Below are 13,970 nucleotides of genomic sequence, written 5' to 3'. Positions count from 1 at the left end.
AAAACCATTGCATATTAAAGTAATCCTATTTTTTTATTTAAAAGACTGTCTTCAAAACAAAATCTGTGAGAATAGTGACATTGTGGGGCCCCAGGTGGCTCAGTCAGTTAAGCGTCTCCCTCAGCTCAGGTCATGATCTCAGGATTCTGGGATCAAGTCCCGCCTTAGGCTCGTTGCTCAGCGGGGAGCCTGCTTCTCCCTCTGCCACTCCTGCTTGTGCTCTCTCTTTCTCTGTCTCAAATAAAATCTTACATTTTTCCTGACTTTTAAAATATCAGATGTTGCGGAGGACAGCTGGATTCTCTTATCTGCCTCTGCATTCAGATTGTGGAGAGAGCACGTGTCATGTAGCACTAGGAGACTCCTGTGTCGTGGTAAGGGAATGAGAGTAAAATAGCCAAGGACCCCTTAGTGTCACAGAAAAGCCCCTGGCAGGTTTTGGGTCGCCCCTGCCCTCCGGGTCTCAGGACCACACTTGGTCCAACATCAGGTTCTCGGCTCCGAGCCTGAGACCCATTGAGGGAGTGGATGACTTACAACAGAACGTGGCTCTGTAAATTCCACCTGAGGGGTCGAGGAACGTTCTCTGCTTTAATGTATCGCTGTGCGGAGCCGGCTCTGGGGTCCCGGGGCCCGTTCCTTCTCGGCTCAATGCCCCTTCGTTTTGTTCTTTCCCCTCGTCCTTCGTCTCCAGCCTTGGGCAGGTCCGCGGAGCTGCTCGGGCTGGACTCCGCGCAGCTCACGGACGCTCTGACGCAGCGATCCATGTTCCTGAGGGGGGAGGAGATCCTGACGCCTCTCACCGTCCAACAGGTGCGTGCCCTTGGCCTTCAGAGTGTGTTTCAGGGGACAGTCCTCCGTGTTCTGATTCATGGCTTGGATTCAAATCAGTGACTACCACAAGCCGCTCACATGAGTTTGGCTCGTGATCAAGATGGCGCCGCTCCCCCGCCGACGGGAGGAGACAGTTGCTCGTTTTCTCCGGCGCCGCAGCGCCGCCGAGTTTCCGAGGCGGCTGGGTCTGGGGCGTGCGAGTCCCGACACGCACTTTCTGTTCGTGGGGAGTGCGCTCGTTGTGTGTGTTTCCTCCTCCGTAAGACAGGGATGATTTTCATACCTAATTCATAGATTCTTGTAGGGATAATAGTAAATAAACACCGGTTACTTAAGTACTAAATACACGGGAGCTATTGTAATTTATGGTTGTTACTTGCGCAGAAGTACTTAGTTTTGCTTCTGCTCCTGCCTTGAGCCAGTTACGTGTGCCAGCCCATCTAATGTCCGTGAGTACACGCGCTGGCCATGCCAAGAAGAAATTTGTTCTGTGTACAAAGCAGACGATGAGGGGCGCCCGGGTGGCTCAGTCGGTTAAGCGCCTGCCTTCAGCTCAGGTCGTGATCCCAGAATCCCGGGATCGAGCCCCGTATCGGGCTCCCTGCGCAGTGGGGAGACGGCCTCTCCCTCTGCCCCTCACCCCATTCATGCTCTCTCTGTGTCGCTCGCTCTCTGTCGCTCTCTCTCTCAAATAAATAAAAATATTTTAAATAAAAAAAAATATCTTAAAAAGTAGCTTATGCGAAGATGATCCTGAGAAAACTCAGGCCTTAATTGTTGTCTTAAGCCTGGTAACATTCGTAGCCGTGCATATGCTGGTTCAGATGAGAGCCTGGTATTTAAAGGAGGTCCTAGTGAATCCTACTGGAGAGTGAGTGAGTGAGCTCCCTTCTTTAGACACCTGGGTTTTCCTAGATGGCACTGATCCACTCGGTATCAGGTGCACAGTGTTACTCATGTTCAGTGTGTGTGTCTTCGAGGGGGACAGGGATGGACTTGCTGCCTGGGCAGCCCGTGGTCCGCGGGAGACGGTCACCGGTCTCCTCTCCCACAGGCGGAAGACAGCCGGGACTCCTTGGCCATGGCACTTTATGCACGCTGCTTTGAGTGGGTGATTAAGAAGATTAACAGCAGGATCAAAGGCAAAGATGACTTTAAATCCATTGGCATTCTTGACATCTTTGGATTCGAAAACTTTGAGGTACGCTTCAGAGGAGTGGGAGGCACGAATTCTTCTCTGTCACTTACTGGCTGATCGGGAGTGAATCTCTTCGAATAAATACTGATATATTTCTCTTCAGATTTTTTTTTTCTTTTCTTCACCTGTATATATATATTAGTAAGGGTACGAAAGATACTTGTTGAATGGTTTCCGGCTCCCCCCACCCTTAGGTTAATCACTTCGAGCAGTTCAATATAAACTATGCAAACGAGAAACTTCAGGAATATTTCAACAAGCATATATTTTCTCTGGAACAACTAGAGTATAGCAGGTAAGCACTCATAGAATTCCACTTCAAAAGTTTTTTTAAAAAAATGAGCCACTGAATTAGATAGTTTTAAAGCTCTATTTTATTATAACTTAGCCCTTTTAAATCTTGCTACAGGGAGGGATTGGTGTGGGAAGACATTGACTGGATAGACAATGGTGAATGCTTGGACCTAATTGAGAAGGTAACATTGTTGAAGCATTGTAGCAGTCCCAAGGGTGTCTCGCTGGGTGATTCATATTTACGGGAACCAAATCACTTGTGCAAACATGCACATCAAAGATGTGAATGTTTAGAACACAATGGACCATTTGGAAACATACATGCAAATGTGCAAGGTTGAATTTAAATACTTGGCTTCCTCAAACCTATTGTCTGGTTGAACTCCCTATTTCTATGGAACTAAATTCGTTGGATGTCTTCCTAGTATCTTTCTGAATTTTTTTAAACCAAGAAATGCTCTGCCTTTTCCTTTAATGGACACTTGAGAGAGGGGGAAGGGGGCTCTGAAATACTGTGAGGCATTCAACTTTTAATTCATTTTACTTCTCTGTCTTCTAGAAACTTGGTCTCCTAGCCCTTATCAATGAAGAAAGCCATTTTCCTCAAGCCACAGACAGCACCTTATTGGAGAAGTTACACAATCAACATGCTGTATGTCAAAACTTGCCAATTCTTGATTATGGCTGAGTAGCAGATCTGTAGATAACGTTACACATAAGATATTTCAGTACTCTTGGCTCCGCAGTGCTTCACACATGTACATTTTTTTTTTTTAAGATTTTATTTATTTATTTGACAGCGATCACAAGCAGCAGAGAGGCGGGGCGGGGGGCGTTGGTGGTGGTGGTGGGGAAGCCGGCTCCCGCTGAGCAGAGAGCCCGATGTGGGGCTCGATCCCAGGACCCAAGATCATGACCTGAGCCGAGGGCAGAGGCTTAACCCACTGAGCTACCCAGGTGCCCCCGCACACATAATTTTTTCTCAAACCAAAGCTCTCTTCCCCAGTCGCTAGAACTACATTGAAATAAGTTAAAGGGATAGACTTGGGGCTACTCGTCAGAACGTGCCCACATTTAGTTGATGAGTATAGAATTTAACCTCACTTCTGTGACAACAGACAAGACCCACATGGTTTTGATAAAGTGTGTCACATGCTTTCACCTCAGCCTCTGATGCGTGGTGGGTTTTTCAAATTGTTTTCACGATCTGTTGTAGTGAGTTCTCTCGGGAAGCCGGTGCAAATCAGTAAGTGAAATTAGGCATTTGTATTTGTTTCTTTATTAGAATAACCACTTCTACGTGAAGCCCAGAGTTGCGGTCAACCACTTCGGAGTGAAACACTATGCTGGAGAGGTAACTTCCTAATTAAGATTCTTAGCAATATTTGCCCATTTGGTATTTAGAGAAACAGTAATTTCAGAAGCCAGTCGTAAATGTGCCAAAATGACTTCTCTTCATGGGGCCGACCCTTAGAGGAGATGCTATGACCTGAAGTTGTTCTTTTGATCAGTTGTACCATTTCTTGTTTATTTTTTGTAAAAACCAGGTGCAGTATGATGTTCGGGGCATCTTGGAGAAGAACAGAGACACTTTTAGAGATGATCTTCTCAACTTGCTAAGAGAAAGCCGGTATGTCAGTCTCCTCCCCAAGACATCCTTAACAAGCAAAGTATTATATGTGCAAGTGCTTTTGATTTACAAGTATAGAAAAAATTAATGTGGAAGCAACTTGGTTTATTATCTCCTTTCATGGGCAATATTTCATTCATAAAATGACCGAAATATAGAAAGAAATGTGAGTAGTTGTGACAACCATTCAGTGAGGTGTTCTAAGCACAGCGTGTGGATCTGTGAGTTAGAGACTCTTAATCCTGGTGTGGAGATGAACCAGTTCTTGGAGCCGTGGAGTGCCTTGCCCAAGAGCCCACAGCTAGTTTTTGATTTGCTCTGCTGGGCTCCAGAACCCAAGATCTTAACCAGGATGACCTCCTTTCTTCACAACAAGCTTAGAGCTCCGTGTCAAATTGGTTTCAGCCTTGGGTCTGTTGGACCCATCTGTCTCTAGTTTAAGGGATGTCAGAAAAAATAAACAAGTATTAACTCCACTAAGATGACAGACTCAAACGTTCATTCATGAATTGTAAATTCACATGGTCACATCAGTAGCTGGCTGGTCTGTGAGGATTAAAGCAGGAGGCTGTGTGCGAGAGAAAGGGGGGGATTAATGCTTGGGGTGAAGCTGTGGGTACTTGGTTCAGATCTGGCACGAATCTGTAACAGAAACGAATTTTTATCATCCAAGGAAGGGAAGTAGCACCGTTATTAAAAACCCTAAGACTGTTAGGAATGTAACTGTCAGTGGCAACCTGGTCACACAGACAGCTGTGAATTGGGGTGAAGGAAGCCCATCCCCAGTGTCAGTTTAGCAGCTTAGAACTGGAAGATAATGGAGATTTGTTTTAACTCTCCTGTGGGAAGATTCCCCGTTTACAGAACTGTGAGCTGTTCTTACTTTTATTTTTTTTTTAAAGATTTTATTTATTTACTTGACAAACAGAGATCACAAGTAGGCAGAGAGGCAGGCAGAGAGAGAGAGGAGGAAGCAGGCTCCTTGCTGAGCAGAGAGCCCATTGCGGGGCTTGATCCCAGGACTCTGGGATCATGACCTGAGCTGAAGGCAGAGGCTTTAACCCACTGAGCCACCCAGGCACCCCTAGAGTTTAGTTTAAAAAAAAAAAAAAAAAGGTTAAAAAAATAATAATAGTGGTGATGTTTTAAAAATACCATAGCATGTTATCTATCAAAGCAATTTCGTAGTTGTCAGATTTTAAATAATACATTTTAAAATGACCTTGACATTAAATAGAAACCCTTGGCTGTGGAAGGATCATGGGTGCAGAGGTCAGCAGGGTGGTGTTTAACTGGCTGCCTCTGTGGTTACATAAAGGGATTTTGTGACTGGAGTAAAGAAGTTCCTGTTCCAGTCCAGGTTTCTCCCGGCAAAACTGTGAGAGGCTCGGACTGTTGCTGGCTCTGCTCTCTTTCACCTTTGACACCTGTGACTTTTTAACAGAACCCAAGCTTTTCTCCAAAGCGCTCAGAGCACAGTTAGAGAACTTCAAAGGGAGAGCACGACATAGCAGCCTGGAATAAAAGCAAAAAAGCAATGGAGGCAAAGAGAGAAGTGTCTGAGCAGCCTTGACCTTGCTGTGTTGGGAGGGAGGGATGCTCCGATGTTGGCCCAGCCTTCCCTGCTCTCAGGGCAGCCACCTGCCCCTCCCCCCGACTTCACAGTCCGTAGCTGGAGCATCTTCTATGCTAGAAAGATAAGAAGTTATCAAGAAGCCTTTTACTTTTTTTTTTTTTTAAAGATTTCATTTATTTATTTGACAGAGAGATCGTAAGTAGGCAGAGAGGCAGGCAGAGAGAGAGGAAGAAGCAGGCTCACCGCTGAGCAGAGAGCCCGATGCAGGGCTTGATCCCAGGACCCTGAGACCATGACCTGAGCTGAAGGCAGAGGTTTAACCCACTGAGCCACCCAGGTGCCCTACTTTTTATTAGTAGTGGCAATTTCGTAGTACTTTTTAGCAATAACATAAATTCTAAAATTACCCTCATTTCTCAAATGAAAAATGAAGCTAAGTCCAGCATCTTCCCAAGCCGCATAGCTTGGAAGGGTTGGAGGCAGGATAAAAACACTCATGGGCTTCACAGCAGGTGAGCGCTTTCCCCTGTGAACTGGGTGGGCCTGCGAGACACTGTGTGAGATGTGCAGAAACATCTCCCTCCTCCAGGCAGAGACGTCAAGGCTGCAAGGAACTTAGGTGGCCCTTGGGAACACAGCACTCCTCGGTGGCCTGTCTCCCTGGGTCACTTCCATCCCCATCCGCTTCTCTTCTGCAAGACCCTAGGGCTCAGAAGGTGGACACGTTTTTTTTTTTCCCAGTGTAAAGCTCTTTGGCAGTGGTTGCTTTGAAATTTTTGGAAGCTGCCCGGCTCTTCCTGGACTCCGTGGGTCACTTCCAGTGGGAACAGGCATAATCATGACTGTAATCCAGCACCTAGTAATTGGGCCACTCACGGCCCTTCTGCTCTCTGCTTGCACAGATTCGACTTCATCTATGACCTGTTCGAACACGTCTCAAGCCACAATAACCAGGATACCTTGAAATGTGGAAGCAAACATCGACGGCCCACGGTCAGCTCACAGTTCAAGGTTAGTCTCACTGCCGACTTCCATGAGTCCACGGTTGCTATGGTTTTAGGAGTTGAAAGCAAGAACTGGGGGGGTGTGAGGTCCACGGAAGTGTTTATTTTTTTTTTTTTTTCTCTTTTACGGCACCAGACCGTGCTTTCAAAATACACTTTTTCTGAGTCAGATGAAAACATGTAGACTTTTTTTTGGTCTTGTTAGAAACAAATAACTACTTATTCTAAGTTGAAGGAATGATGGGCCATGTGGGGTCACTTTGATTTGTATTTAAAGGCTCTGATGAATATAGAGCATATTTCTTTCTGTGTTTGGATTTTTGTACTTTTCCCAGGTATGTTGACAGTCTTGTAGTTAGGAATAAGGACCAAGTGACCACATATTTAAATAAGATCAGTGTCAGTTACCGTGTGCATAAACCCAGAATTCAGGGAAAATAAGGACCATTCTTTTTGCATTTTAAATATTTGGCCATTTTTGGGGCGCCTGAGTGGCTCAGTGGGTTAAACGTCTGCCTTTGACTCGGGTCATGATCTCAGGGTCTTGGGATCGAGCCCTGCATAGGGCTCTCTGCTCAGCGGTGAGCCTGCTTCCCCCTCTCTCTCTGCCTGCCTCTCTGCCTACTTGTGATCTCTCTCTCTCTCTGTCAAATGAAGAAATAGACTCTTAATAAATAAATAAATAAATAAATAAATATTTGGCCATTTTAGAAAGTTTAGAGATAGAGCATACAAAGACCATTTTCTGAACGTAATTGTTCTGTTTCATCCCCAAGTAACAGATCCCAACGTGAAGAGAAATGCAGGCATGTCCGTCTATAGACATTTATTAAATCTGCCCTCAAAGGGTCTTTCATTTAGTTCTTCAGAGCGGGATGGCTCCGGTGGGGTTCTGTATGAGGTCTGTCGTATCGGGCAGCTGGCCATGAGCCAGGGACACACCAGTGTTGCTGACGGTGCTGGATTGTGTGATATGACGGGCGGGTTTGACCCAGGTAGGTTATAATAAAAAAGAGGGGCCACTTGCAGTGTATGTATTATGTACCAGTCACTGGGCTCATTGCTTCCTGCACGCGGTCTTGTTCGTTTCTCCTGCGATCTTTTAAATGCGTACTGTGGTCCCCATTTCACAGATGAGAAAACTGAGGTTTAGAGAGATGGAAACCCCTTCAGTCCCTCTGAGGACTGAAACTAGGATCTGAGCTGAACCTGTCTGACTCTAAAACCTAGACTCTTCGCCTTCCAGTGGAATTGTTACGTTACCTTTCTCCAGGGCGGCATCGCCTGGAGTTGCCTTGGAAGGCTTCGTGGTTATCCAGTCATATTGCTCTGGGAATCAAGGAAATGGCAAAGAGTGGGCAGGCCTTCTGGGTCGAGAGACCAGGCAGGAGAAAGGGGTCCTGAGACAGGAGCGTTGAGTTCTGTCGCTGGAAAACTGTGACTAGAGGGGACCAGCTGACAGGAAGTTCGTATGGAGTTAAACCGATACCAGAAGCCATGAAGGGACATGTGTGCGATGCCATTTTGTCATCTGTGAGAAATCCTAAAGCTTTTGAAGCAGAGAAGTAGTACCTCAGTGTAGTGCTGTAGAGACCCGCTGTCATCCGCAAGATCGTGAGAAGAAAAAAGAGCCAGTAATGGAGGGAAGACCAGTGGTTTAAAAGAGACCGAAAGACCCGTCAGCTGCAACATGAGAACTTCATTTACATTCTGATTTCAAAGAAGCATTTTTTTTTTTAAATTTATTCATTCGAGAGAGATAGAGTGCCGGGAGAGGGGCAGGGGGAGAGACTCCTCAAGCAGACTCTGGGCTGAGTACGGATCCTCACACAGGACTCGATCTCATGACCCTGAGATCATGACCTGAGCTGAAACCCAGGGTCGGATGCTTAACCAGCTGAGCCACCCAGGAGCCCCGAGAACAGACCATTTAAAAATTATGAAATTTGAGATACTTGAAGATTTAATATGAAATTGGAGACAGTTGCTTCTTTTAATATTGGTATTAAGGAATTCCTGTTAAAGCTTTTTAGGATGATGATAACGGCGGTTACATACGTGTTTGACAGTGTCTAGCTTTTGGTAACACATCCTGACACTTGAGTGATGAGCTGATGTGCTATCTGGGATTTGCTTTCCTGGGAGAGGTGGGCATAGTATGTATGCAGACGAGGAAGCCAGATTAGCCACAAGCTGAAGCCGGGGAGGAGTGCTCATTATAAACTCTGTCTGCTTTGGGAAATGTTAAAAATTCTTCACAACCACCACAGCAAAAAAATCTTAAAAAAAAAAAAAGGCAGTATTACAGAAGATTGATCTGCCTGGTGATTTGAGGGTAAGAGTTGAGAGATGGTGGAATACTCGTATAGACGGTCATTTTGATGGAAATGATGAATTAGGAGAAAAAGAACTCTGAGGGGAGAGAACAGGTTTTCTGTATGCAACATTGAAATAGCCTAGGGTTGCTTTTTTGCTGGTTAACACGATGTTTTAATTTTTGTTTTTAATGATACTATTTCAAGGAAGTGACAAATGAGCTTTGTATACTGTGAAATCATGTCTACGAATTGTAGGATCTTGGCTTTATTTTATATTACAATGACAATGTTAAAAATAAAAATTCTTATTAATCCTATGGTTGATATTGGTTTTTATTCCTGTTTCTGATCATTGCCTAAAATGATGAGAAATCGAAAGAATGGCATAGTAAAGACTAAGTCAACATATACTTTTTCCTTTCTACTAGGACTCTCTGCATTCCTTAATGGCGACGCTAAGCTCCTCTAATCCTTTCTTTGTTCGCTGTATCAAGCCAAATACGCAGAAGGTAAGATTTACAGCAGTGCTAGACTGGGGTTGGGTCTTTAAAGACACCGCCTCCTGGGGCACTTTCTCTAAAGTCCATTCATCATTGATGGTTCGAAGTGTATATGACGTTATTATAACCTAACATTAAATGGAAAAATTCCCTTTGTCTTTTGGGCCTGTTTGTCTGCTTCTGAAGGATGCTCTTATGCTAAAGAAATCTAGTTTAAAAGGAAACGTTGTGAAGCTTTCACAATTTTTTTTGTTTTTTTGAGGATTTGTTTGAAATTCTTGGGCAGGCTTCTATTTGGAAGAGATAGTTGGTGTAGGTTTTGTGGTTGATTTCTTTTTTCATGTTGCTTTCTTGTTAAACACGGTGAAGAGTCTGTATTCTAAGTAGCAGCGCTGATTTTGAAGGACCCTAACCCTGTGGTCAGGCCTAATTTGAGAACTCCTGAAAGGCTGCCATGGTCAGTTTTCGTGGGTAGGCTCTGTGAGGTCAGCTTTTTAATGCCATAGCCTGATTAGAAACAATATGAGTGTTATGAGAAGCCATCTAAACAAAGAAAATTTGGGGTGCCTGGGTGGCTCAGTGGGTTGAGGCCTCTGCTTTTGGCTCAGGTCATGATCCCAGGGTCCTGGGATCGAGCCCCACATAGGGCTCTCTGCTCAGCAGGGAACCTGCTTCCCTTCCTCTCTCTCTCTGCCTGCCTCTCTGCCTACTTGTGATCTCTGTCTGTCAAATAAATAAATAAAATCTTTAAAAAAAAAACAAAAAGAAAATTTAATATTCAATGCCTCTAGTTGCTAAATCCAAGACTAAATGGGCACCCCGCCCTAAAATGTTAAAAAGTGGAAATCGTCTTGATTTGGGAAATATCAGCTCTTAGTAACCCCCCAAATAGAGAAATCACCCTCCCTTCTACAAGACAGAAAGGTCATTGGTCCTTCATGTTGAAAAACTTAGTGCTATTCTCATAAGGCTTGAGCAAAGGAAGCTGACCTGAGCTGTTCTCTCGTGAGACTTGTGTTGCATTCTGATGACTTTGCTGATGATAGATCTTTTTATCTTGTTTACCAGTTGCCTGTGACTTTAATATTAGTGATTCCTCATTTATGGTTTAAAAATGTTTCTTAGAACCACAAAATTGAACTCTGTCTTCTAGGAAGGGAAGAGTGGATGCTTTCTTTAACCAAGTTTGCTAGCTAACTCTGTTAAGTCTGCTAGCTTGCTATGAGCTGCGATGGTGGGGAATTTGGTATTTGTCCCTCAGCAGAGCGGCTGAGACGGGTCCTATGTGGAAGATCTGTGCCTCTGCTCTGGTAGCTTAAAAGAGTAGCTCGTCTTTCCATTGCTAATGTATATCCCGATGTCTTTGATAATCACAAACATGGCAGCATACACAATATGTAGTTTGGGGACCCAGTGTAGGAAATTACTAGTCAAGACATAATAATATACCATGTCAGCTGATTTATATTTTCCCTTTAGAACCTCAGTGGACAGTATTTACAATACAAATGGACTTCACGCTTTGGGTCTATACTCATAAGAAACGTTTGACCCATTCCTCTTCCTCTCTTTACAGCAGTGTTAATAATACCATATTTCATCCTTCAAGCGTGCCATTTTTTCCCAAAATTTAAGGGCCTGGGTGTTGGGCTGCATTTTACAACTTTTGGCGAGCCGTAGTTTAATTGGGGCTCTTTTCCCATCTTAGGAATGTGTCACCTGTCATGCAGGTTATCGGGTTTGGTGTCTTAGATTCAGTGAAATGGGGACTCGCCAAACCAGCACTACTGTAAGGATAGAAATTTTATTTTGAGAAACCGGTGTCTCCCGTATTTGATTTCTTTCTTGGATGACATGAAATTTTTCCTTTAAAGTGTAATCGCTTTTGAAATTAGGCCTGCTTGAAAACCCTTCAGCAGGCAGAGTGTTGAAGAAATGATCTCTTTTTGATGTTTATTTTTTCTGGCTGGGATTCGGCTGTGCTAATTGCTTTGGTTTTTGCATTTAAAGAAATGAGCCAGCCCAACCTCCTATTTCCTCTGTACTGCTTACAGTCTCTCAGTCACCTGACCCCTGGCAGACGCTAATTAATGCTCACCAAGAGATGGGCCGTAGGAGACTCTGGAAAACCATGTTGGTACCATTTTAAATGCAACCAGAAAGTAAAGGCTCAGACACGTGAACCGACTTGTCTGAGGCTCAAGATGTAGGTGTGATTTGAAGTGTGAAAATGCTAATTAGAATATGGAAATAGTTAATTATGACTTGCTTAGGATTCCTTTGGTTCCATTGAAAATATCAGATGTTACTGGTGATGATGGTCTATGAAATGTGTGTAAACAACCCTCCTTTGGAGGTTATTATGAGTTTTCTTTGGTGCTTCTAGAAATTTCATGAGGAAAATCTTACCTGCCGTCTCCCCATAGATGGGAAGTATATATTTCTGGTGCAAAGGGATGATATTGTCTCTTCCTGCCTCATACCCTTTACCAGTCATTTGTTCATCAGGGAACCTTGAAAGGATGTATTCGAGCTTACATGTATGAGGTTTATATTGTGGATCATTCAGGAACATGGCTCATGGGTTTGGGCAGATTCTGGAGGGTTTATTTTTGAAAATTCTGTGACCAGAGGGATAAAAACAGTGGCTTTAAAGCCTGTGACCTAAGGAAATGTGGCATTAGAGAAAGTGGAGGAATTGCTTTGTGCTTTTAGGAACATGTCCAGCATATCCAAGACTCCGGTGGTAGCTTTGCGAGTGTGAGCACACTGCCCAGTGGGTCCTGAGCTTGTAGGACAGACAGGCTGCCTCCCTTCCTTGACAAGTGTGAGGGTTGGAGTGGGTGCTTGGGCCTAAAGCATCTGGAAATCCTTTGTGGGAAATATTACAGGGTTTTTGTTTTTTGGGATTTTTGTGTTTTGCTTTGAAAAGCAAGTGCAAGCAGGGAGATATAACTGAAATGCTAGAACATTATGTCAATTCAGCTCTAATAGTTGTGGACTTTTTTCTTTAGGAACAACAGGTAGCTAACCTTAGGTGTTGTATAAAAGATATTCCACTAGCGTTGAGAAGTTCTGGTGCTAAGTTAGGAGGCGAATTTTAAAAAGCCTACTTCTGGGCGCCTGGGTGGCTCAGTTGGTTAAGCGACTGCCTTCAGCTCAGGTCATGATCCTGGAGTCCCGGGATCGAGTCCCACATCAGGCTCCCAGCTCCACGGGGAGTCTGCTTCTCCCTCTGACCTTCTCCTCGCTCATGCTCTCTCTCACTGTCTCTCTCTCTCTCAAATAAATAAATAAAATATTAAAAAATTTAAAAAAAAAAAGCCTACTTCTTACTACAATGGAATATTACTCAGCCATGAAAAAGGAATGAAATCTTGCCAGTTGCAAAGACATGGATGGAGCTAGAAGGTATTACGTTAAATGAAATAAGTCAGAGAAAGACAAATAACATATGATTTCACTCATATGTGAAATTTAAGAAACAAAACAAAGGGGAAAAAAGAGGGGCAAACCACGAAACGGGCTCCTGGCTATGAGGAACAGACTGAGGGTCACCAGAGGGGAGGGGATGAGGGGATGGGGATTAAGGAGTTCACTTGTGGTGAGCACCAGGGATATATTGTTTTTTTTTTTTTTTTTTTTTTTTTTTTTTTTTTTATTTGACAGAGAGAGATCACAAGTAGGCAGAGAGGCAGGCAGAGAGAGAGGAGGAAGCAGGCTCCCTGCTGAGCAGAGAGCCCGATGCGGGGCTCGATCCCAGGACCCTGAGATCATGACCTGAGCCGAAGGCAGCGGCTTAACCCACTGAGCCACCCAGGCGCCCCACCAGGGATATATTGTTGAGTCACTATATTGTATACCTGAAACCATTCTTACCCTGTGTGTTAACTATGCTGGAATTAAAGTAAAAACTTAAAAAAAGCCTCCCTCTCCATCGGGGCTTGTGTGCAGTTAATTCTAGTTAATTCTTTGCCTGACACGGCACTGCAGGCTGTCATCTTCTGGTCGGCTTAGAATTTTGGAGTTTACATACGGTGGACTTCTCCATGAGACAATTTTTAGACGGCACTGTAGCCGGTTAGCATCTTTCTGCTGTGATTTGTTGGCCAGTGCTAGCTTCTGGCTCAGAGTGCCCCAACCAACACCAAGAGATTTCCCTAACAAAGGAAACCTGCTTCCCTTCTGCAGAATTTCTCCCCAAGGGTGTCCTGTGGCCTGTGATCTCTCCCTTCTGTCCCCACCTGGTGTTTTAGCAAATGAGTTCTAGTCTGAAAAGTCTGTCATTAACATTCCTCAGAAAAGCCCCGAGGAAGTGCAGGACAGAATTAAAGAAGGGAGCGGACTGATAACTATCAGCAAAGCCTTCTGGGGCTGTGAGGCCCTGGTTGTTGCCAGTTCCCAGCCTCGAAGGTGGGGAAGGCCAGGCTGTCCTCACCTGTCACACACGTGCCCGGCGGACCCTCTTCACGGTGCCTTCTGGAGGTTTGATGGGAGGCGCGCTCGGGTTCTCGGGGGAGTCCTCCTCCGTTCCTGTAGCATCCTCTTCACGCTTTGAAGCCAGCAGAACAGTCTCCTCAAAGATTCTGTCAGCCTGTGGAAAGGCAGGACCTGGG

At 44.6% G+C, this 13,970-nt stretch overlaps 1 protein-coding gene across 1 annotated transcript in view; it reads left to right on the top strand.

Moving 5' to 3' along the window:
- The window catches only part of MYO10 (myosin X), a 218,148-nt gene that overhangs the window by 133,996 nt on the left and 70,182 nt on the right, over positions 1-13,970 (top strand). Inside the window, exons 11-19 of the mRNA XM_047731876.1 lie at positions 695-813; positions 1,889-2,035; positions 2,227-2,327; positions 2,442-2,508; positions 2,886-2,978; positions 3,612-3,680; positions 3,874-3,956; positions 6,435-6,543; positions 9,283-9,363. Coding sequence (XP_047587832.1) covers positions 695-813; positions 1,889-2,035; positions 2,227-2,327; positions 2,442-2,508; positions 2,886-2,978; positions 3,612-3,680; positions 3,874-3,956; positions 6,435-6,543; positions 9,283-9,363 — 869 coding nt within the window. The remainder of the gene's footprint in view (positions 1-694; positions 814-1,888; positions 2,036-2,226; positions 2,328-2,441; positions 2,509-2,885; positions 2,979-3,611; positions 3,681-3,873; positions 3,957-6,434; positions 6,544-9,282; positions 9,364-13,970) is intronic.

Source organism: Lutra lutra, chromosome 5 (assembly GCF_902655055.1).
Source record: "Lutra lutra chromosome 5, mLutLut1.2, whole genome shotgun sequence".
In the NCBI taxonomy this organism is placed as follows: Eukaryota; Metazoa; Chordata; class Mammalia; order Carnivora; family Mustelidae; genus Lutra; species Lutra lutra.
This window is presented reverse-complemented; position numbering and strand designations above follow the sequence as displayed.